Here is a 25,572-nt window from a genome sequence, read left to right as displayed (position 1 = left end):
TACTCTCTGGAAACCTTTGTGTTTGGGGGGAAGGGGAAAGGACCCCTCTGCAAGGTGGGAGCTACTTGCCAGTGAGCAGCTGGGCGAGACACCTAGCCCATGGAGAAGTACCCACCAGGAGTCAGGGGTGAGGGAGCCAGGCCTGCAGGCTCTGCTAGTCCAGGCCCTGGAACCACACTGAAAACAGCCTTAGAATTCATGTGGCCCAGTCTAGTCATAGTGTAGATGAGGCCCAGGGAGTGAGAAACCTGCCCAGACGCACACAGCGAAGGATGAAGTCAGACGAGGGCTTCCAGGGTTTCTTTCAACTCCTGGAGTCTGAGGGCTTTTGGTGGGGGTTGCCACAAGAGTAAAGGTGGGAACAGGAGTCAGGGGCAAGGCTGTGGGAGGTCTTGTGGGCTTACCCAGGCCGGGGGCTCCTTTAGCTCAATCCTCACGTGGGCCTTCCGGTTCTTATACACAAACTCCATCAGCTTCTCGGCATCCTTACCCCAGATCAGCACCACTGGCCAAGTCAGCCCCAGGGGCTGCTGCAGCTACAGAGAAGAAAGAGCCCACAGGGCCTGCTGTGACTTTTCCTTTCCCCGGGAACCTTGGCAGCCCCTCCTGGAACACCCCAGTGTCCCTGGTACCTGCTCCGCGGCAGCTCTGTCCTCTGTGATGTCAAAGAGAACGGCACTGGCTCCTCGCTCTCCTGCCATCCGGGCCTACAGAGACACACAGCAGAGGCGTGGCTGGAGTCAGAGGACAGTAAAGCCCGTCGGAGGCCAGCTGCACCCACATGTCCACCTCTTCCGAGGGTTTTGCACACGCTGAACCTCTGCACCCTCACACGTTCACATACAAGGAGTCAGAGAGCCAAGGAACCCCTGCCCTGCACCCCGAGCCACCCAGGTCCCATTGCCTTCAAAGGGCAGCACTGGCCATGCATGGTGCACACTTGTAATGCCAGCACTTGGGAGGCTGAGACCAGAGGATTGCGGTTTGCGGAGAGCCTCAGCTACTTAGTGAGGCCCTCTGCAACTCAGTGAGACCCTGTTTCAAATTAAAGAATAAAAAACAGGGCAGGGGGTGTAGCTCGGAGGTAGAATGCCCAGGGTTCAGTGCCTAGTACTGCAAACAAACAACATAACAACAAAAAATAAAAATAAAATAGAGCTGGGGTATAGCTCAGAGGTAGAATGCTCCTGGGTTCAATCTCCAGTACTACACATACACACACACACACACACACACATGCACGCACGCATGCACGCACACACACAAATACAACACTGGAGCCAGGTGTGGTGGCACATACCTATAATCCTAGAACTTGGGAGGCCAAGATAGAAGAACTACAGGTTGAAGGCCAGTTTCAGTAATTTACTGAGACCTGTTTCTTTTTCTTTCTTTTCTTTCTTCTCTCTCTCTCTCTCTCTCTCTCTCTCTCTCTCTCTCTCTCTCTCTCGGTGGTGGTGGTTGTACTGGAGATTGAACCCAGGGACATTCTATCTCTGAGCTACATCCCCAGCCCTTTTTATTTTTTGTTTTGAAACAGGGTCTCACTAGGTTATTGAGTCTTGGTATACTGCTGTATTGCTGAGGATGGTTTCAAATCTGTGATCCTCCTGTCTCAGTCTCCCAAGTACTGGGATTCCAGGCATGTGCCACCACATCTGGTGAAACCCTGCTTCAAAAAAAAAAATAAAAAGAGGTCTGGGGATGTATCTTGTAGGTAGAATGCCCTTGGATTCCATTCCCAACATCCCCCCACTGCCCCATAACACACACACACACACACACACACACACACACACACACACACACACACTGGGTTTTTCACAATGTAACAAACCCTAAACAAAGGTTTACTGGGTGCCAGGTGGTAACTCTAGCTTTAGGACTGAAGACAAATAAGACACAGCCCAGCGGTGTCCCCAAGGAGGACACAGAGGAAGAGGGGGAGCGCAGAGGCCAGAGCTCCTCAGAACAGAGCTGGGCTTTCCAGGGCCAGCCCTGCCTGACTGAAGGGCCTGTGGGACATCCCCCATGCAGGCAGAGTGCAGGGCCTGGCACTCTTCTGACCCAAGGCTCCGTGGCAAAGCCCTGGCCTGGCCCGTCTCACGGGTACTCTCTTCCTGCTGCTCCCTGGCTTGCCAATTCCCTCTGGCTCCAATTCAAGGACTTAGAGGAGTCTTTGTCCAGGCCTCTATCCCTTCACCCTCTCCCTTAGAGTGGCCAGTGAGGAGGGACTCCAGGGCCTATCCCACCAGGACACGACTGTGCACTGCATGTTTGCCAGGCAGAGCAGATAGCAGAGCCAGGGAGAACATGAATTGGGGTTGGGGATGTGGGGAAGCAGGGGAGGGAGATAAGAGGCAGGGGTGGGGTAAAGGCTCAACGGCAAACGACCGACCAACCAACCGCCAGCTGGGCGACCCGAGCGGGCTGCTCCTGGCCTGGCTCGGTCTCCTTGCTTCCCCCTAGGCTACAGCTCATTTGTAATGGCATCAGGCTACAGTCTCCACCCTGGGTCCTCTGCTGACTTTCAGGGCTTGGGCAGGCAGGGAAGGAATACTGGTGGTGGCAAAGGCAGCCAGCCTGGGACTTCTCTCTCGGGCTTTGATCTCTGCTTGCCTTCCTAGCAAAAGCCTGTTGGGGCAGGTCTCCTGCCAGGCAGGCTGGGAGCAGCTCCTTGCTCCAGATCCCTGCTCCCCACTCTCAAGCAGAGGCAGGGGCCAGAGGCCCCCTCAGAACCAGCTGCCTGCAGGCAGGGGTGCAGGAAGGGGCGGTGGAGATGTTTAAGTGGGGCCTCTCTCTCTTCTCTCTCTCTCTCTCTCTCTCTCTCTCTCTCTCTCTCTCTCTCTCTCTCTCTCTCTCTCTCCTGGGGCTGGGCTGAGCTCTCCACCAGCACCCAGGCCCAGCCAAGGCTGACAGACTGGAAATTCACAGGACTCCAGGATGGAATAATGAAGAAACTGAGAAGTCACAGCTTGCATCATCCCCTCTCCCACTTCCTCCCAGAGTCCACCCTACCCAGGTTCCTCCAGGCAGGAAGGTGCCCCCATCTTCAAAGCCCTCCAAAGCCCTCCAAGAAGGGACAGGGGAACAGTGTCAGGGAAAAGGGATTCTGGGAGGGGGATCCTACTGGTAACCCCATGCTTCAGGGACTTGGCCAAGGAGTGGGAGAGGCAGCCCAGTGCTCATGGATTTGGGACCTTAGGCTTTTGACTCCAGACGAGACCCTGGACCCAGCTTGGCCAGGAAGAACATGAGGGGAAGCAATCACTTCTTTGGAGATTTTCTTACTTCCCCACCCCTCTCTCTTTGAAGAATTGGGGTAGGAACAGTAGAAGCAATTACTGTGACGTTTAAACACCCTAGCCCATTATAGCCCATAATTACAAAGTTGTAAAAGTGATCAAAGAGCCCAGAGAGTCGGCCAATAGGAGAAAACAAACAGGACTTTTAGGCAGTGGGTTCCTGTGTCCAGAACTCCAGGGGTAAAAAAGCAAGATTTGGGGACAGACGGTGGCCCAGTGTGGGATTCTCCAAGCCTTCTGTCCACCTGCACCCAAGAGAGTAGGAGACAGGAAGACAAAAGGTGCTTCTTTGGGAACTAGAATCTGGAAGGTGGATAGGCCCTTAGGCCCAGAAGACTGGGCTGCAGAAATACTTCCTGACTTCTCTGGATGCTTCAGAGTGGACCACGCCTGGGGCGACAAACAAGGCTGCCCTGGGCCCCAGCACCAGGAGCTGTCAGAGCGAGCTGGAACCCTGCCCCTCACTCGCTGGCCAGCTGCTGCACTTCTCTAGGCCTTAGATTTTTCTCTCCAGACCACAGGATGCACTCAGCATTTCTTGCTCATTGGAGATAGAGAGAGCATGTATTGTGCCCAGAGCACCAAGCCATGGAAGCCAGGCCCTCCAGAACAGCTCATAGTCCAGTTATGGAAATAAGGCATATTTGTACATAAAATGATAATGCTAATAATATTCTAGAGCACAAACAAATAGAATAGACCCGTAGTCCAACCTTCAGAATGCCTTTCCCTCCAATGTCCTCCTCAAATTCAGACACAAAGATTCATGCACAGAACAGATAAATGGGGGCAGCTCATTTTAGGTGAGATAGGGTAGGAAGACTCCCCACCCCACTCCCACACCAAGGAAATTAGACTTAGCAACACATGGTGTTGAAAGGCTTGGGAAAGCCAGGCTCAGAGGTGCACGCTTGTAATCCCAGCACTTGGGAGGCTGAGACAGAGGAATCACAGGTTCACAGCCAGCCTCGGCTACTTGGTGAGGCCCTCTGCAACTTAGTGAGACCCTGTTTCCAAATAAGAATAAAAAATGGAGCCAGGCATGGTGGCGCATGCTTGTAATCTCACATTCGGAAGGCTGAGACAAGAGGATTGCGGTTCGAGGACAGCCTCAGCTACTACTTAGTGAAGTCTTTTGAAACTCAGTGAGACCCTGTTTAAAAATAAAGAATAAAAAATAGGGCTGGGGGTATAGCTTGGAGGTAGAATGCCCCTGGGTTCCATCCCTAGTACCACAATAAATAAATAAATTAAATAAATAAATAAATAAATAAATAAATAATAGGCCTGGAGGTGAGCTTGGAAGTAGAATACCCCTGAGTTCCATCCCCAGTAGTGCAAACAATAAATAAGTAAATAAATAAATAGGAAAGGAAGGAAGGAAGGAAGGAAGGAAGGAAGGAAGGAAGGAAGGAAGGAAGGAAGACAGGCTTGGGCAAAGGCCCTAACCCCTGGAGGTGGGCTAGAGGGAGGGATTCTGCTCCTACTAGGTTGGCTGGACTGGGCAAGAAGAAAAGATTTGATAGGAGAGGTGGGAGTCCCCTGGGCTTGGAAGCAAAGGCAGAAAGAAGGAGGAAGGGATATAACCTTCATGGAGATCCCCTCTGTCCAGATGGCCAGGTTTGAATGCTGGCGCTGCTGCCAACTACTACCTGTGAGATTTTGGGCAAGACAATTAACATTTTTGTCCTTCAGTTTTCCTTTCTGCAAACTGGGATCATAATAGGTCTCTCTCCCTCCCTCACGCGCGCGTGCACACACACATGCACACACAATTATACTCATGCAGTCTACCTGATGCAGTGATGCAGAGCAGGCACTGAGCACTTGCTTATCAAATGAATAAATGAAAGACATTTCTCCATATTTTGTAAAGCAGGGAATATAAAACACCCAGGAGCAAGGCTGCTTCAGCCCAGCAGAATTCTGCCACCACTAAGGGCCCTCACAGTTTCATAGGGCTGCCACACACTGCAGCCCCTGCACACACCTCGCAGGCCCCGCCTCCCCAACCCCTGAAGCCCCCTCCTGCATCAGCATGGCCAGGCCAGAAGAACATCACCACTTACCTGTGGGTGCCATATTCTTTTTGTTGTTGTTTGGAGGCACTGGGGTTGAACCCAGGGCCTTCTGCATGCTGGGCAAGTACTCTATCACTGAGCTCCATCCTTGGCTCAGCCACATGCAGAATCTGCCAGATCCCTGCCTGCCGTGGAATGAGGTAAGGACTGGGCTGTTTCTGCAAGGCTCTCAGGATCACTGAATCCCCAAAGGGTCCGGGCCTGAGTACCAGGAGCCGGTGCAAAAGACAGAACATCACACTCCTCTCTCACTGTCCCCAGGAGCAAACCTCCTCCCCTAAGTCTACAAGACTGTCCACTTTACACACAACCCAAGTTCACTTTACACACGTGTTCAGTTTTCCCAGCTAGAATGGGAAGCAGCAGAGCAGAGAGATTAAGAGCCTGAGTTTAAGCCGGGCGTGGTGGTGCACACCTGTGATCCCAGCATTCGGGAGGCTGAGACCGGAGGATCGCGGTTCACAGACAGCCTCAGCTACTTAGTGAGGCCCTCTGCAATTTAGTGAGACCCTGTTTCAAAATAAAGAATAAAAAATAGGGCTGGGGGTGTAGCTTGGAGGTAGAATGTCCCTGTCATTCTTAGTTAAAGCAGGGGTCACCAACAAACATCCATGGAGACTGTGAGGTGGCAGGCCAGAGCAGACGAGGCGAGTGAGAAAGCCTGCGGCTGCAGGAAGGGACTGTGAGAATGCAGGGTGAGGGCTGCTGGAGGGTCTCAGTCTTCTTCCAGAAGACCTGAAAATCTGGAGTTCTATATGAACATATTCAGTTTTTAAATATGACAATTAATTCACATTTTGGAAAGTCATCGTGTGGGCTAAACACAACTCTTGCACCAGCCAAAGCCAGCAGCTTGCAACCTCGGAGAAACATGCAAGGTTTGGAGGAGGTGGGTACCAGGGATTGAACCTAGGGGCATTCTACCTCCAAGTACATTCCCAGCCCTCATTTTATTATTTATTTATTTATTTATTTATTTAGTGTGTGTGTGTGTGATACTAAGGATGGAACCCAGGGCATTCTACCTCTGAGCTACACTCCCAACCCTATTTTTTTATTTATTATTTATTTACTTATTTATTTTTTTTTGGGGGGGGGTCTGGGGATGGAATCCAGGGGCATTCGACCTCTGAGCTACACCCCCTGCCATGTTTTTTATTCTTTATTTTGAAACCGGGTCTCACTAAGTTGCGGAGGGCCTCACTAAGTAGCTGAGGCTGCCCATGAACCGCGATCTTCCGGTCTCAGCCTCCCAAATACTGGGATTACAAGCGTGCGCCACCACACCCGGCTTTCTTTATTTTAAAACAGGGTTTCACTGAGTTGCAAAGGGCCTCACTAAGTAGCTGAGGCTGTCTTTGAACCACCATCCTCCTGTCTCAGCCTCCCAAATGCTGGGATTACAAGCGTGTGCCACCATGCCCGGCTACCCCCAGCCCTTTTTATGTTTTGTTTTGAAACAGGGTCTCAATAAGTTGTAAGGGTCTTGCTAAGCTGCTGAGGCTGGCTGTGAACCTGTGATCCTCTTGTCTCAGTCTCCCATGTACTGGGATGACAGTAACGTACCACCACGCCTGGCACAGGCAAACTTTTTAAGGGTAGGGCCTATGGCTTGTTTTGTTCAGTGCAGGAGAGGGGAAAGAGTTTAGGAATTCCTAAGTAATGGAGGAAGAGGTCAGTGGGGCCCATGCTAGAATGAAAGTCAAAAAGTTCTACTAGTGCTGGGAGTGGTGGTGAATGCCTGTAATCCCAGGGCTTGGGAGGCTGAGACTGGAGGATGGCAGGTTTGAGGACAGCCTCAGCAATGAAGTGAGACCCTGTATTCTGCTTGCGCTGGTTGGTAGAGGAAGGACAGAGGCATGACTGTTCATCTCTCTGACCAGCCACGAGTTAGAAAACCTGGGAGAACTGGGGACGTCATACTTTGGAGACAAGAGCAGGTTGCAGTCCAGGGTAAGAGGAGGGTCAGGTGTGAATATACCTTGCTGGCCAGTGACAGGCAGGGGCGAGGGGCCCTCCGGGGACTCTCCAGTTTGACGATGCTGATGAATCCAGGCTCCAGATTGTCATCATCGCTGGCGTTACACAGGTACAGGGGGTGGGACTGCAGAGAGAGACAGAGACGGGGTTAGGGAGGCTCTAGGGAGGAGCAAGCTGTGGGAACGAGTGCTTCTGTGCTGTTCTAGGCAGGTTCCAGCTAGGCCTTTCAGGGCTATGAAAGAGTAGGCCTTAGTATCGCCACGCTTCACAGTAAGCCAGTAACCATCGGTTGTTGTTTTGAGGGTGTTGGGGCCAAGGATAGAAGGGGGGGGCAGACAGCAGGGCCAGTGTCCTAGAGGGAGCCTAAATGAACCCTCCAGCCAACGTCCACAGGGGCCAGATGCAGAGGCCCCTTTGCCGGCCCCAGCTGCGCAGTTCCTCACCCTTCTACCTGCTCCAAACCCCAGGCAGAGAGCACGTGCCTGCTCCTGTGCCAAGCCTTCAGAATCTCGCCTTGCCTGCTTGCTCCTCCGCAGGGGCAGGGCCGGTGCCGCGGGTGCCTCCTGCCTCCGTGGGATGCCCTGGCCGCGCTGCCCTCTAGGCTCTCACCCTGCTCTCTTCCCTAGCCTCTGCCCGCACCCTAACCCCACAGTGGGATCAGGCAAGATGCTGCCAGGGAGAGGAGACTGTTGGGATGAGGCATGGCTAAGACTTAAGCCTTGATTGCTATAATTCCTAGGAGCTCTTCCTGTACCCAGGACTGGTGCAGCGGAGGCAGGGCCACCTGCTCTGGTGAGGCGGGTCTGATCCCAGCCCCTGGGCCTTTGAGCCCAACTGGTGCTAATGGGTGACCGGAGGGGAAGTGGGCCAGCATGAGCTACCAGAAATCCGAGGATCCCGCGTCAGAAGGACGATACTGCCTTACTTTAATTCTCTTCTCACTCAAAATGATTCTAATATCCATTTGAATCTAACTCCCTGAATAAAAAGTCAGAGAGCCAGGAGAAAGTAGATTCATTTGGCCCCAGATATTCCCACAGGCCAGGCCAGGGTGGTGGAAAGTGGAGACCCAGTGTATCCAGTGTATCCCTGCTAGGGAGCTATATCCCAGCCCTACTGTGTGTGTGTGTGTGTGTGTGTGTGTGTGTGTGTGTGTGTGTGTGTGCATGTGTGTCCCAATTTTTATTTATTATTTGAAAACAAGGTCTCACTAAGTTGCTGAGAGCTTTGCTAAGTTGCTGAGGCTGACTTCAAACCTGTGATCTTCTGTCTCAGCCTCCCAAGTACTGGAATTATAGGCAGGTGCCACCGCAGCAGTTTATTTATTTAGTTTGTGGGGCTGGGGATGGAACCCAGGGGCATTCAAGCTATACCCACAGCCCTATTTTTTAATTCTTTATTTTGAAACAAGGTATCACTGATTTGCAGCTGAGGTTATAAAGGCCTCACTAAGTCCATGAACCAAGCAAGATCCTCCTGTCTCAGCCTCCTGAATGCTGGGATTACAAGTGCGTGCCACCACCACAGCCTGGCTCTTATTCTTTCTTTTGAAACAGGGTCTGGCTAAATTGTGGAGGGCCTCACTGAGTGGCTGAGGCTGTCTGAAAACCTGAGATTCTCCTGTCTTAGCCTCCCAAGAACTGGAATACAAGTGTGGGCCACCACACACATATTTTATTTTTACTTTTTTGAAATAGGGTTCTGCCAGGTTGATGAGAATCTCACTATTTACTGAGGCTGTCCTTGAACCAGTGATTCTCCTGTTTCAGCTTCCCAAGTACTGCGATGATAGGTGTGTGTCACCACTGGACTAGGCTTTTTTTTTTTTTTTTTAAACAACAGGGTTTCCAATGGTCCTGCTACATTGCCCAGTAAAAACACACTACACACATAGACACACACACACACACACACACACACACAGAAAAAAGAAAGCCGGGCATGGTGGCACAGGCTTGTAATCCCCGTGTTTGGGAGGCTGAGACAGGAGGATCACACAGGTTCAAAGCTAGCCTCAGCTACTTAGTGAGGCTCTCAGCAACTTAGTGAGACCCTGTTTCCAAATAAAGTATAAAATAGGTCTGGGAGTATAGCCTGGAGGTAGAAAAGCCCCTGGGTTCCACCCCCAGTACCACGTACACACACACACAAAAAAAGAAGAAGAAGAAGAAGAAGAAGAAGAAGAAGAAGAAGAAGAAGAAGAAGAAGAAGAAGAAGAAGAAGAAGAAGAAAACAAAACGAAAGAAAATAAAATGAACAAAAGAAAAACAGCATAAACCAAAATAATTTTTTTATTTATTTGTTTATTTTTATTTTTTATTTTTGGTGGTATTGGGACTCCTGGAAACCCTTCTACCTCTGGGGTACACTCCCAGACACCTATTTTTTATATTTTTATTTGGAATCAGGGTCTCTTAAGCCAGCGCAGCTGGCTTCTAACCTGTCTCTGCCTCCCAAGTGCAGGGATTACAAGCGTGCGCCACCACACCCAGCATTATTTTTTATTTTTGAAACAGGGTCTTACTAAGTAGCTGAGGCTGACCATGAACCGGAGATCCTCCTATCTCAGCCTCCCAAGTATTGGGATTTCAAGTGTCTGCCACCACACCTGGTCCACCCCACCATCTTACTGTCATTTTTTATACTCTCCTCCACTTTCCAGGTATGAGGAGTGAACCCAGAGCCAGCAAATACTCTGCCACTGAGCTAAATACCCTATCTCTGGTAGAAAAACAAGAGGGGATATAGTAAAGAGGTACTTTGGTGTTTTGCTTTGAATAATAACATAGACAATATATTGAGATGTTGGGTTTTGTCCTTTGCTTTTGTGGAAGAATAAAAGAGAATGAGAGTGCCGGGCGTGGTGGTGCACGCTTGTAATCCCCGCGCTTGGGAGGCTGAGACAGGAGGATCACACGGGTTCGAAGCCAGCCTCAGCTATTCAGTGAGGCTTCCAGCAACTTAGTGAGACCCTGTTTCCAAATAAAATATAAAAATGGTCTGGGAGTATAGCCCGGAGGTAGAAAGCCTCTGGTTCCACCCCCAGTACCACCAAAAAAGAAAGAAAGAAAGAGAATGAGAGCAAATTATATTTTGTTCTGCATGTTCTTCCTCCTTCCATTCCAACAAGGAGGCCTCCCTCAACTTCTAGTTCTTGGCCTTGGGAGCATTTTCCAGAAGCAAATGTTATTTAAAAACACTTCCATCTCTTGCTTTTGTGAAACAGTAACTTGCTGAGGAAATATAAGTGTCCTGAGGGCAGAAGTGGTGTGTGGGGTGAGGGCTGCGGGAGCCGCTGGGCCGTAGACAGCTCAGGGGTCTGGGGGTGCGCGGCCTGCACAGCGGGGCGGCCCTGCAGGGTGAGGCTGCATGCTGCGAGCCTGGGCCCTGGCAGAGGGAGGCACCCACATGATTTTCAAGGGAACACTTGTGTTGGACAATGGACACATTTGTGGTGACTGGCGAGGACAAATATCAAAGGCATTTCTTTTTCTTTTTGGTACTGGGAAGTGAACACAGGGGCATTCTACCTCTGAGCTATATCCCAGCCCTTTTTATGTTTTATTTATTTACGTATTTGGTACTGGGGATTGGATCCAGGGGCATTTTATCTCCAGTCTACACCCCTAGTTCTTTTAACTTTTTTTACCTTCTTTTTTTTTTCTTTTTCTTCTTCTTCTTCTTCTTCTTCTTCTTCTTCTTCTTCTTCTTCTTCTTCTTCTTCTTCTTCTTCTTCTTCTTCTTTTTTTTTTATTTTGGTGGTACTGGGGTTCCTGGAAGCCCTTCTACCTCCGGGCTCCACTCCCAGACCTATTTTTACATTTTTATTTGGAAACAGGGTCTCCTAAGCCAGTGCGCGCGGCTGGCTTTGAACCTGCACGATCCTCCTGTCTCTGCCTCCCAAGCGCGGGGATTACAAGCGTGCGCCACCATGCCCGGATTTTTTTTTCTTTTTTCATGTGTGTGTGGTACTAGGGATTGAATCCAGAGGCATTCTACCTCAGAGGTACATCTTTAGCCCTATTTTATTTTCTATTTGGAAACAGTCATACTAAGTTGCTGAGGCTGGTTTTGAATCTGCAATCCTCCTGCTCAGCCTTGAACTTCTTCTTTTTTTTTTTTTTTTTTGGTACTGGGGATGAAACCCAGGGGCATTCTACTTCCAAGCCACACCCCTAGCCCTATTTTTTATTCTTTGTTTTTAAAACAGGGTCTCACTGAATTGTGGAGGGCCTCACTAAGTAGCTGTCCATTAACGGTGATCCTCTGGTCTCAGCCTCCCGAATGCTGGGATTACAGAATTCTGGGATTACAAGAGTCTGCCACCATTCCTGGCTATTCTTTATTATTAAAATAAGGGTCTAAATTGCAGAAGGCCTCACTGAGTAGCTGAGACTGGGTGCAACCCTGTGATCCTCCTGTCTCAGCCTCCCAAGTACTGAGATTACCAGCATGTGCCACCATGGCTGGCTGGGCCTTGCTAAATTGCTGAGGCTAGTCTCAAACCTACAATCCTCCTGCCTCAACCTCCCAAGCACTGGGATTATAGGTAAGCACCATCATGTCTGTCTTGATTTTTTACTTATTTCTGGAGGCTACTGGGGATTGACCCCAGGAGCGTTGTACATCTGAACTATACCCCAGCCCTTTTTATTTTGAAACAGGGTCTTACTAAATTGTTGTGGGTCTTGCTAAATTATTGAGGCTGGCCTCCAACCTGATTCTCCTGTCTCAGCTTTCCAAATACAGGGATTACAGGCATGCTTTACCATGCCCAGCTTCAGAGGCGTTTCTTAAACATTTTAGTATTCATAGAACCCTGGGATATTTGTGCTATTTGAGGAAGTTCACTTGAAATAAATTTTTACCCATCTAAAAGGATAGAACCTTGGGGTCAGATTTATTTATCATGATTATTTTTTGGTACTATGAATTGAAGCCAGGGGCATTCTACCTCTGAGCTATATTCCCCAGACCTTTTTTATTTTTTTATGTTTGGAAACAGGGTCTTGCTAACCTGCTGAGTCTCACTACCTTGCTGAGGCTGTCTTCAAACCTGCAATCCTCCTGTTGCAGGCTCCCAAGCACTGGGATTACAGGAATGTGCCATCACGAATAGCTTTGGATTCAGATTTAATTTGATGAAAAGATAACATAGTAGCTGGGCATGGTGGTGCATGTCTGTAATACTGGTACTTGGGAGGCTGAAACAGAACTGCAGGCTCAAGGCCATCCCCAGGAACCTGACAAGACTCTCAGTAATTTAGTGAGACCCTGCTTCAAGAATTAAAAAGTAAAAAAAGGGCTGAGGGTGTAGCTCAGAGATAGAATGCCCCTTGGCTTAATCCCTGGTACCAAAAAAAAAAAGAGAGAGAGATAATATAGTGACATTTCCTGTACAGTCATATGAGTAGCATGAGAACCATACTCACTACATTTTGGTATGGTTTGACTTTTTTTACAATGAGAGCTTTTTTTTTCTTTTCTTTTTGAAGTACTGGGAATGGAACCCAGGGACATTCTACCTCCGAGCTACATGCCCAGACCTATTTTTTATTCTTTATCTTGAAACAGGGTCTCACTGAGTTGCAAAGGGCCTCACTGAGTAGTAGCTGAGGCTGTTTGTGAACTGTGATGCTCCTGTCTCAGCCTCCCAAATGCTGGGATTACAAGCCTGTGCCACCACGCCCGGCTCAACAATGAGAGCTTTTAAAGCATTCACAGATGAAAAACAAAAATCAGTCATCCCAACCAAACTCTGCCCTTCACCTAGCACGGCAGCAATGGCCTTTGTGTGTGTGCATCACACAGGCCTCCTCTTCATGCTTTCAGGGGGGCTTTAGCCAGGAAGAGGGCTCCCAAGGAGAATTACATCCAGATGCAGCTGCCTCTTTTTTTGGGGGGGGCGAGCTATCCTAATAAGGAAGGTGCAAAAATGGTTTTGAAGTTAGGCAACCAGTCCTCTCAGTGCTACCAGGAGAGGGCCCAGAGAAATGGGCTTTTGGAACCCAGTGAGAGCGTGGTTGGTAGGGTTCATGGAAACTGGGGGATTTTTTATTTTTTTTATTTTTTTGGTACTGGGGATTGAACCCAGGGGCATTCTACCTCAGAATTACACCTCCATCCATTTTATTTTGAAGCGGGGTTTGCTAAATTGATGAGGCTGTCCTCAAACCTGTGATCCTCCTGACTCAGCCTTTCAAATACTGAGATTATAGGTGTGTGCCACTGCACCTGCCTTCTATCTTTTTTAAGAGAGTCTTGCTCTGTTGCCCATCCTGGCTCTGAATTCCTGGACACAAGTATCCTCCTGCCTCAGTCTCCCTAAGTCGCTGGGACTACAGATTACCCCAGTATTCCTAATTCATTTTCTTCCTCTTTTTTATTATTTTTATTACTTATTTGTGTGTGTGTGTGTGTGTGTGTGTGTGTGTGTGTGTGTGTGTGTGTGTGTACTGGGAATGGAAACCAACATTCTACCTCTGACCTATACCTCTGACTCCATTTTATTCATGCATTTATTGGTTCTGGTGATTGAACTCAAGGATATTCTCCCTTCCACTACACCCCAACACCCCAGCTCTTTTTTTCTTTTTTTTGAAACAAGGTCTTGTCAGGTCGCTGAGACTCTCTCTACATTTACTGAGGCTGGTTTCAAACCTATGAACCTCCTGTCTCAGCCTTATTTTAGTTTTAATTTTTAAACAAAATCTCACTAAGTTGTTAAGACAGGTAATCCTCCTCCTACTTCACCCTCCCAAGTATTGAGATTACAGGTGTGCACCACTACACCCTGCTCAGTTTTCTTTTCTTTTTTGTAGTACTGGGGATTGAACCCAGGGGCACTCTACCACTGTGCCAAATCCCCATCTTTATATTTTATTTAACTTAAATTTATTTATTGGTACTGGGGATTAAAACCAAAAGCATAAAAAATAGGGCTGGGGTGGGTATAGCTCAGATGTAGAATGCCCCTGGGTTCAATCCCCAGTACTGGGGAAAAAAAAAAATACAGAAGCATTCTACCTCTGTACTATACCCCCAGACTTATTTATTTATTTATTTATTTATTTATTTATTTATTTATTGTAGTACTGGGAATTTAACCCAGGCGCATTCTACCTCTGAGATACGGCCCAGCCCTATTTTTCATTATTTTTAAACAGGGTCTCACTAAGTTGCAGTGGGCCTCACTAAGTAGTTGAGGCTGGCTGTGAACCTGGATCCTCCTGTCTCAGTCTCTCAAGTACTGGGATTACAAGTGTGGGCCACCACGCCTGGCTCCCCCCGCCCCCCAATACTGGGGATAAAAACCAGGGCATTCTATCTCCGAGCTATATTCCCAGCCCTATTTTTTATTCTTTATTTTGAAACAGGGTCTCACTGAGTTGCAAAGGGCCTCACTAAGTAGCTGAGGCTGTCTGGGAACCGCGATCCTTCTGTCTCAGCCTCCCAATGCTGGGGTTACTGTTCCGGATTGGGAGAGTATGGAGCTTTCTCAAATCTTCCTAGGCCATTCCCAATACTAGTATAGCTACAAGCATGTGCCTGGAATGCTTATTTTTTAGTTTGTTCTCTCTGTCCTTCCTCTAACTTGTTTGTTCTGATTTAGTTTTCCTCCCTCCCAAGACATACCTAGGGTTCAAATTCTGCTTCTATCCTTTACCTGTGTGACCTTGGGAAAGTTACATAACCTTTCTGAACCTCATATTCTTCGCTTTCAGAACAGGAACAGAAATGCTTCCCGATTATGGTGAAGAGTATATAGATCACGGGTCTTAAGGGCTTAGCCCAACACTCAGCCAGTGCTCATTAAATGGAGCTGGTTTTATTATTACATCTGTAATAATAAATCTCTTCTTATTTCTGGAAGAGACAAAGCCCTTTCTGACTCCTTCCTCCCTTGGCGGTCAGTGGTGCCTCTAAATGCCAGGGTTCTGCAGGGCGCAGCCTGGGACAGATCGCTATCCCAGTCACTTCCCTCCTCTGCTCAGGCCTCCGAACCCCACGGAACAAGCTCTTCCAGTTCTCAGCCCGCCTCCTTCCCATGCAGGAGGCCATGTGATCTCACTGCCTGCTCTCAAAGGGCATTCCAGGGCTCAGCAGAGCAGCACTCACTGCTGTCTTCCTTTATCCACCGCATCTCCTCCTCTCTGGCGGGCGTGTGCTTTTGCAAGCCCTTCTTTAAGGTCTCCTGTTTCCCTGCTGCCCTCCCCACCCCCGCCTGTGCTGCAATAATCTTAGTTCTCTGGTTCCACGTACAGACCTTCACCCAGGCCTCGGACAGGTGACTCCACTGCTGGCTGTGCCTGTGCCTTTGTAATCAGGAGTGCTGGCCGGACATCAAAGGCGCCTTTCTCCCCATTTCCTCTTTTCAGATTTTATAATCATCCTCTCCTGTGCAACCTCCACTGCTTGAACTTAGAACTACCTGACTTTTATCTCCGGCAACAGGACACACCAGCATAATAAAGTAAAGCTCCTGCAGCTAGGGGGTGGGGGGAAATAGACTGGCCTAAAGTTTCTGCTTCCGCTCCAAGCACCAGAACGGCTTCCACCAGGGCCCAGTTTGATGAGCGGCACTTTGCTGTTGTACTAGGGATGGAACCCAGGGGCATTCTACAACTGAGCTACCCCCAGCCCTATTTTATTTTTTATTTATTTTTTATTTTATTTTACTTTTTGGTGGTACTGGGGTTCCTGGAAGCCCTTCTATCTCTGGGCTACACTCCCAGACCTATTTTATTTTTGGAAACAGGGTCTCTTAAGCCAGCGCAGCTAGCTTCAAACCTGCGCGATCCTCCTGTCTCCACCTCCCAAGCACGGGGATTACAAGTGTGCGCCACCACGCGTGGCTTATTTTTTATTTTGAAACAGGATCTCATTAAATCGTAGAGGGCCTCACAAGTTGCTGAGGCTATCCGCAAACCTGCGATCCTCCTGTCTCAGCCTTTCAAGTACTGGGATTGCAAGTGTGCACCACCACGCCTGACTTTTGCCCACATTTTAAAGAGGCTGACGCTCACATTTACAGGTTAGATCCCAGGAGTGATTGCTCTGAAAACCTCTAAACCTACTTTCCATCCTTATATCAAACTGTCTCTTATCTCTCTGGGATGGCTGAGTTTCCTAATGACTGAAGTCAGGAGGCTGGGGAATTATTATTATTTTTTTTTTTGCAGGTCTGAGTATGGAACCCAGGGGCATTTGACCTCCAAGCTTAACCTCCTGCCCTATTTTTTTATTCCTTATTTTGAAACAGGGTCTCATTAAGTTGCGGAGGGCCTCACTAAGTAGCTGAGGCTGTCCGTGAACCACAATCCTCTTGTCTCATCCGAAACCAAACCAAACCCCAAACTTGCTTTTCACAGATGAGGAAAGCTATAGATTGCTCACAGTTACACAAATAGTTAAAGGAGCTGAGGTCCCCTAGACTCAGTCCTGGTCCGCTGTCTACGCCGCCACGCTGCCTCCAGGCACATATGTTGGGTGGCAGGGTATTCAGCCAGGCACAGAAAACCTTTGCTAAGCACTATAATACATGCCATGTGGGGGAGGTTTGAGGACCCCTACTGACAAGTCAGGAGCAGGGTCTGTTTCTTTTGCCTCTGGACCTGGTAGCCTGGCTTCCTTCCTCTCCTCAAGATTCATCTCATCTTTTCTCCCAGCCACAACAAATGCAGACCCAGACGCTACAGCACTGATGCATTCCCAGTGAACAACCCCTGTTTGTTCAGGATGAAAAAGGTGTGTCCTGAAGTTAGAGGTCACAGAAGCTCAGACCTAAATGATGGTCATTCAGCCAGATTCTCATTTCCCTCGTGAACTCCTTCACCTACAAGGAAGGATTCGTCCTTCAATTTCACCTTACTATTTCTTGGTACTCAGATTGAACCCAGGGGCATTCTACCTCTGAGCTACACCCCTAGCCCTTTTCCCTGTTTTCAAACAGGGTCTCAGCCAGGCATGGTGGCACATACTTGTAATCCCAGTACCTGGGAGGCTGAGACAGGAGGATTGCAGGTTTGAGAACAGCCTCAGCAAGTAATGAGACTCTCATCAACCTAGTGAGACCCTGTTGCCAATAAAAACAAAATAGGGTTATGAGTGTAATTTGGAGGTAAAATGACCCTGGGGTCAATCCCCAGTGTTAAAAAAAAAAAAAAAAAGAAAAGAAAAAAACAGAACAGGCTAAGTTGTTAAGGCTGGCCTCAAACCTGTGACCCTTTTGTCTCAGCCTCCCAAGTACTGGGATTACAGGCATGTGCCATGTCTGGCTTATTATTATTTCTTGTGGTACTAGGGATTGAATCCTGGGGCATTCTTCCTCCAAGCTATATACCCAATCCGTTTATTTATTTATTTATTTATTTATTTATTTATTTTGGTACTGGGAATTGAACCCAGGGACAGTCTATCTTCCAAGCTACACCTCCAGCCTTACTTTTTAAAAATTTTTATTTATTTATTTATTTATTTATTTTTATTTGGTGGTACTGGGGTTCCTGGAAGCCCCTCTACTTCTGGGCTACACTCCCAGACCTATTTTATATTTTTATTTGGAAACAGGGTCCCTTAAACCAGAGAGGCTGGCTTCGAACCTGCACGATCCTCCTGTCTCCAACTCCCAAGCTTGGGGATTACAGGCATGCGCCACCACACCCGGCTTTTTTAAAAATTTAAAACAAGGCCTCCTTTGCTTATCCGCTGATGGCAATTTGAAGACTTCTGGCTCTTCCTTTGTCCACAGACTGACCTTCATTAAAATTTAGAAGGGAAGAGTTGGGTGGGATGTGGTGGCACACGCCTATAATCCTACTACTTAGGAGGCTGAGGAGAACTGTAGGCCAGCCTCAGCAATTCAATGAGGTTCTCAGCAGTTTAGCGACTCTTTGTTTCCAAAAAAATAAACAAATGCTGGGAGTATGGCTCCAAGCTGGAATGCCCCTGGGTTTAATCCCAAGTACCAAACACACAAAAAAATTAATGCAAAAGAAGGGAAGGGCTAGGAATATATAGTGGTAGAGCATGTGCTTAACCCTTGGGTTTAATCTTCAACACTAAAAAACAAAAACCAAAAATCTTAGAAGGGAGATTACACACAAAGGCCCCAATCTGCCCCATTCTTTTCACTTTTATTTTATTTATTTTTGCAGTACTGGGGGTTGAGCCCAGGGCATTCTACCTCTGAGCTACACCCCAGCCCTACTTTTTATTCTTTATTTGGAAATAGGGTCTCACTAAGTTGCAGAGGGCCTCACTAAGTAGCTGAGGCTGTCTATGAACCTGGGATCCTCCTATCTCAGCTTCTCAAGTACTGGAATTACAAGCATCTGCCACCACGCCCAGCATTTTTCACCTTTTTTTGCTGCGGACAATCTTCAGTTTGATGATATTAAGCTTGATGAGCACCTGTAAGGCTCACCCTGTGTCCATGGTAACTGCCAGAGAGTGCAGGGAGTACAAGAGGTAATAAATATGAAAGCAAAGAATTTGAAAATCCCTGTCTTTGCTACTTATATCTTTTCCCTCTTGAAAATCCAAATAATGCTTCCTTACTACTTCATCTTAAGACGAATCCTAACAACCTACTGTTTCGTCTTTATAGCATGAAGTTTGGAGTAAGAGAAAAATGCATTTAAATTCTAGTTCCATCCCTTAAAAGAGGGAGCTTCCTTATCTGTCAAACAGCAGTGGTAGTTCTGTGAAGTTTTCATGAAACTAAGACTGAAGATGTATACAAATATGTACACTATACCTGGAACATTGTAAGAAGTCCGTGAACCATTCCCCCTGGTACAAACATGTACCATGATGCTTGGCACATAGTAGATCATCAATAAGTATCAACCATTACTGTTTCATACATAAAAATAAAAACACGGCCTCCTTAAATTGCTGAGGGTCTCACTAAGTTGCTGAGGCTGTCCTGGAACCTGGGATCCTCTTGTCTCAGGCTGCCAAGTACTGAGATTAGAGGAGTGTGCCACTATACCTGGATGCATTTTTTGTTTGTTTGTTTTGGTACTGAAGATTAAGCACAGGGTGGTTTTACCTCAAGCTATACTCCCTAGCCCTTTTTATTCTTTATTTTATTTATTTATTTTTTGTGGTACTGGGGTGGAACCCAAAGGCTTTTTTGCCTCCAGGCTATACTCCCAGACCTATTTTTATACTTTATTTGGAAACAGGGTCTCATTAAGTTGCTGAGAGCCTCACTAAGTATCTGAGGCTGGCTTCGAACCTGTACAATCCTCCTGCCTCAGCCTCCTAAGCACTGGGATTACAAGCATGTGCCACTATGCCTGATTTATTCTTTATTTTAAAAGTCTCATTAAACTGACAAGGCTGGCCTTGAACCTGCAACCCTCCCATCTCAGCATCCCAAGTACTGGAATTGCAGGTGTGTACCACCTCGCCCAGCTTTTTATTTTTTTATTTTTATTCTTTGGTACTGGGGATTGAACCCAGGGGCATTCTACTTCTGAGCTAAATCTACCTCAGCTCTATTTTATATTTTATTTTGAAACAGGATCCTACTAAGTTGCTGGTGCTGGCCTTGAACCTTCAACCCTCCTGTCTCAGCCTCCCAACTACTGGGATTACAGGCATGCACCACCATGCCCAGTTGCCCAGTTGCTCTTGCTATTCTTGTTCCAGCCAAACTCATGCCCAAGATGGTAAGAATTTAGAAACCTGTTGAAAGCAAGTACTATTTGTTTTTAAGTAATTATTTAGGGTAAGGTAAGCCTTTTAATGTTTAAAAGGCTCAAGACTAAAGCCAGACAGTCATTATGAAAAATACCCAAAGAAATGAAACTTGAGGAAACCAGGGTATTTATTTAAATATGCCCATCTGGAGTACCAACAGAGCTCCTTCACATGGCTGAGTCTGATGATCTCAATGCAAGAGTGTGAAATGGCTTAATTAACCTGGTTACTTTCCACACATTCTATGCCTTTGAGCGCTCGTCTCCTGCTCCAACACTAGAGAATTTCAAGTTGTCCTGCAAACTCTGTCCCACACTGCTTATCTTGCACAAAGGACTTGCCCTGGTGCTTAGAAGCCCTTTGAGGGCAGAACTATATCCAAGTGGACCAGCTCAATTAAGCCTGCAACGCTGAGGCTTTAACTGGCACACTGTGAGTGGGATTGGGGATAGCTATGGAGTTTGCTTGGCTGATCCATCCTTGGCTCTTGGGCAGTAACACACATTATTGCATTTACATTGCAAAGTGGAAAAAACATGGAGGATGGGCCTGCACTTCAGTAAAGAAACAAAAGCGGGGACAGAAGGGTGGTTGCATTTAGAAATGACACCAGGAGGAAACGGATAAAATTATTCAAGCCATCAGCCAACTCAGATAGATGCCCAGAGTCCCTCTCAGAAGCCACTGGGGGGTTGACATCAGGCCAAAGAGGCTTCTGTTCAGAAGAGGAGACCGCCAGGGAAGACTGGTGCTGGAGATGGCCCAAGGGCTCCAGCGTGGCTGCTGACAGCCCTTTGACCACAGCTCCGAATCCTTGTCCATGGGGTGGCCCTGGGGAAGAGGCCTGCTTTGGGGGGACTGTTTAATGATTTGCCAGCAAAGAACAAGGCAAACAGACTGCTGGCAGCTGCCTGGATGCAACAGGAGGGTAGATTTTTATTCCCACCCACGGTGTAGCCTTCCAGGCAAGGGATTAAAGAAAAAGTGAGAGATGGCGTTGAGGGAGCCTGGGATTTCACTGAGTCTCTATGGATGGTGCTTGGGTATCTTGGCATTAGTGACAGTTGGTATCTCCATCCACTCAATATGTTAGTAATACCTAATAGTAGTATCTTTGGAACGCTATCTCTGGAACGCCTACCAACTAAAAAGTAATATGGAGTCTTTTATGATACGATTCTAAGCAGTAAAGAGAATGAAACCAGAAGGAAACTGTCTTAGCAAATGTATGGTAGGAAAATAGTTTCATTCTGTGCTAATTTTTTTTTTTTTTTTTTTTTTTTTTGGTGGTACTGGGGATGGAACCCAGGGGCTTTCTACCACTGGGCTACACTCCCAAACCTATTTTCTTGTATTTTGTTTGGAAACAGGGTCTCACTAAGTTGCTGAGAGCCTAAGTGGCTGAGGTTGGCCTTGAACCTGTGATCCTCTTGTCTCAGCTCCCAAGTACTGGGATTACAAGCATACGCCACCACACCCGGCTGCTAAATTCTCTTTAGTTTCTTTTCCCATGGAGCTTTACTTATCTCCCTGACTCTATAAAGGGTGCGTGTATACACATGAGCATATTGCATACACACACATATAAGGATCTGAAGGCAAGTTGTCAAACTATACACAAGGAATGCAAATACACAGAGCATGAACACTGGGAGAAGTGGAATGGACGGGTAAGACCAACTTGTCTTGCCATATTGTTTTGGAAGTTCTCTCCTCTGCCTTGTGAGTCAAGGACTCTGATCTTCAGTCCTTAGCTCTCCACTTCTTTTGTCCTCAACTTCCCAAACAGGTTCCTTTTCTAATCCTCTGACTGGCCCTCTGTCCACAGAATTAAACACTTTCCCCCATGTACTCCCCTAAAACTATCAATTCAAAATTCTTCCTTCTTTCCTTCCTTCATTTCTTTTCCTTCTTTCTTTTTTTCTTTCTTTCTTTTGTTCTTTCTTCCTTTCTTTCTTTCTTTCTTTCTTTCTTTCTTTTTTTGGTACTAGGGATTTAATTCAGAGGCATTCTGCCTCCAAGATACACTTTCAGTCTTTTTTTTTTTTTTTTTTGGTGGTACTGGGGATGGAACCCAGGGGCATTCTACCTCCAAACGACACCCCCAGCCCTATTTTTATATTCTTTATTTTGAAACAGGGTCAGACTGAATTGCAAAGGGCCTCACTAAGTAGCTGAGGCTCTCTGCAAACCCGGATCCTCCTGTCTCAGCCTCCCAAATGCTGGAATTACAAGTGTGTGCCACCACGCCCAGCTTCAGTCCTTTTTTTTATTTTGAAACAGAGTCTCACTAAGTTCCTGAGGCTGGCCTGAAACCTGTGATCCTCCTGTCTCAGCCTCCCAAATATATTAGAATTGTAGGCATGAGCTACCACACCCGGCTTACCCTCTTTACCATTTCTTTCTTTCTTTTTTTTCTTTGGCGGGTCTGGGGATGGAACCCAGGGCATTCGACCTCTGAGGTACACCCCCTGCCCTATTTTTTATTCCTTATTTTGAAACTGAGTCTCACTGAGTTGCATAGGGCCTCACCTAAGTAGCTGGGGCTGACCACACACCGCGATCCTCTGGTCTCAGCCTCCCGAATGCTGGGATTATAAGCGTGTGCCACCATGCCCGGCTTCCTCTTTACCATTTCATCCAGCTGAATGCCTGGGTTTTAGATTTTCAGTAAGATATTGGTTCTTTCCTTTTTCCTACAAAGTGGATCCTGAGTTCCTTTAGAGTCAGTGACTACTCATCATTTACATAATACCAAGCACACAGTAGATGTTAAGAAAAGCGCATGCTGAATTATGTGTTTTAATAAACAAAAGTGAGATAAAATAAATTTGGTGGTTGCCTCGTCATTTGGTCAGGACATGATTATTTCCAGATTCTTGCTTTCTCTTCAGAAATCTTCTGCAGATTCCTTATAAGCTTCAATTTTAAAGTCAGCCTCACAGAATTCTGATCTTAGGGAGAGTTTTCTTCCTTTTTTACCATCATGCCTAAGTCTCCTCGTTGACTCTGAACAAAAACCCACTCTTTCAGGAAAAACTTCCTGCTTAACCCATCCCCAGTTACTATTTCATTGTCTTCCCTCAGCATCAGCATATTGTCAAACATAATCCTGAAGGGGAAAGAAAGCTATACTCTCCCTCCCAGCAAAAGGGACAGCCCTCCTCTCAGGAGACTAGAATCAGATTGCAAATCTATAGCTGCGAGTGCACACATGAGCTTGTTGCATACACACACATATAAAGGCCTGAAGGCAAGTTGTCAAACTATACACAAGGAATGCAAATACACAGGGCATGGCACATGAGCACTGGGAGGAGTGGAATGGACGGGTAAGACCAACTTGCTCTTGTCATATTGTTTTGGAAGTTCTCTCTTGTCATTTGGGCCCTTTGTAAGATTTGACGGGAAGCTCTTCTTTGGGGAAAAAGGCTATATATACAGAGACTATTCCAACCAATTTTAAGAAATGTTCCTTTAGTACTGACTAAAACTCCTGCTCCCCACTGGCTTTAGGCCACAGTGTTGGCTGAATGTCTCCAGTGAACTCCAATTCCTACCAAGATTTTATGAGGGCTTGGCCCAGTGATCTGCATGGAAAAGTTCTGGGAATACTCATAGTCAATTTTCTCCTAAAAGTAATCCATATTGTTTTCTGAATGGGTCTCTTTTCATTCCGTCTGTGGTACCTGGGATGGAACCCAGGTACATTCTACCTCTGAGCTACACCCCCAGACCTATCTATCATCTATCTATCTATCTATCTATCTATCTATCTATCTATCTATCTATCTATCTTGCAGTACTGGGGATGGAACCCAGGGGCATCCTACCTCCAAGCTACAGCCCCGGCCCTATTTTTTCTCTTTATTTTGAAACAGGGTCCCACTGAGTTGCAAAGGGCCTCACTAATCACTGAGGCTATCTGCAAACCACGATCGATCTCTCTGTCTCGGCCTCCTGAATGCTGGGATTATAAGCATGCACCACTACGCCTGGCTTATTTTTTATTTTGAAACAAGGTGCCACCAAATTGCTGAGGCTAGTCTCAAACCTGTGATCCTTCTGTCTCAACCTTCCAAGAACTGGGATTTACAGTCAAGTGCCACTATGCTCAGTGGTCTCTTTTCTTACCTTCGGTGAAATGAAAGATTAATTCGATTTCTTTTCTCCATCCTTTATACCCTGAAAAGTTGACATGTTTGTTTGAGGCCCAATTGATGCCACCACCTATCTTTGATTCAGCTTCCCAGCCTACACTGTCCCAAAGATGTCACAAGCCATGTCATGCCAAGCATGTTCAAATATTCCAAATATTCCTTGACTGGCACTCTGCAGACTATGAGCTTTTTGTTATTTCCTAATTGCTCGAACCTCTTTATTTTTCTTGCTAAGCACAGATAGTAAAAGATATAAAAGGATAATCAAAGTGCTGATAAATGGTAGAGGACTCTTCCCAGTTACTAACACCTATGTTCCTGTTTGCCTTTGTCAGGAGATGCAGGGAGGAGCAGTCACCAGGCCCCACGGGTCAGGGAAGTACTTAGAGTTAGGGAGGAAAGCCAGATTCCTGGTTAAGAGTTCACGGGGCAATGAGGATCAATAGTCACTCCTGATTTGTACTCTGTTATCAAGGTACAAAGCAACACTACCCTTTGACCTTTTTATTTTTACTCTGCTAATGGAATCGTTTACCTTAAATTAAGATTATTATTCAGCTTTGATGTTAAGTTTTATATTAGCAAAGTGCTTTATAATCCTTCATTAACTATTTCATTCTCCCTTTATTTGCACCACCCATTTCCAAATGAGGTAACTGAGGCTTGAAGAGACAACACAATGCATACTGGGCTTGTGGCCTGGATTCCAGGCATGGAATTTATATACTAAGTCTAATTGAGGGAGACTGGACAGACCAGAGGAGGAGGAAGCACAGAGTAGAACAGAAGCACCGAAATTATAAGAGCTTTCTTGGGAAGTAAACCTGCAATGATTTAGTAATAAACTGCAGATTTACTTTAGTTTTCTGGCAATAAAATTGAGAGCTCTGCTAGCTTAAATTAAAAATGTGACCACCAAACACATTTTAAATAGGAAAACTTAACTTGACTGCCCAATTTCCTCTATAAATATGATTGAAAACAGAAAGAAAAAAGAATATGTCTGAACTTAATGGAGTCAGTTGTTTCCTAAGAAGAGGATTGATGCTAAAGTTAAAAAAAAATCCCTAAATTATTTTGACCCACTGAATGCCATCTTTCTTGATTTGCTTCGCTTACTGTTTGTGGCATAATCCCATCCTCGTCCCTCCACTTATTCTTTCTTCTCTCTCTCATTTAAATATATATGTGTTTCCTAAAGATATATTCCCTAATCTTTATTATCCTTCTTCTACTGGGTCATTTCTTTTCTTTTCTTTTCTTTTCTTTTGTGTGTAGTACCACAGGTTGAACCCAGAGGCATTCTACCTCTGAACCAACCCCACCCCAGCCCCA

At 46.7% G+C, this 25,572-nt stretch overlaps 1 protein-coding gene across 1 annotated transcript in view; it reads right to left on the bottom strand.

Annotated features, from left to right (window-relative positions):
* Nucleotides 1–25,572, bottom strand: part of RNF43 (ring finger protein 43) — a gene marked incomplete at both ends in the record, with an annotated part of 78,128 nt that overhangs the window by 9,693 nt on the left and 42,863 nt on the right. Inside the window, 3 exons of the mRNA XM_080712934.1 lie at nt 405–536; nt 633–707; nt 7,368–7,490. Of these exons, the coding sequence (XP_080569060.1) occupies nt 405–536; nt 633–707; nt 7,368–7,490 (330 nt within the window). The remainder of the gene's footprint in view (nt 1–404; nt 537–632; nt 708–7,367; nt 7,491–25,572) is intronic.

This window comes from Muscardinus avellanarius, assembly GCF_963383645.1.
Source record: "Muscardinus avellanarius genome assembly, chromosome: 16".
Taxonomy (NCBI): domain Eukaryota; kingdom Metazoa; phylum Chordata; class Mammalia; order Rodentia; family Gliridae; genus Muscardinus; species Muscardinus avellanarius.
Note: the sequence above shows the minus strand (reverse complement) of the source record. Positions and strands in the feature narration are given on the sequence as shown.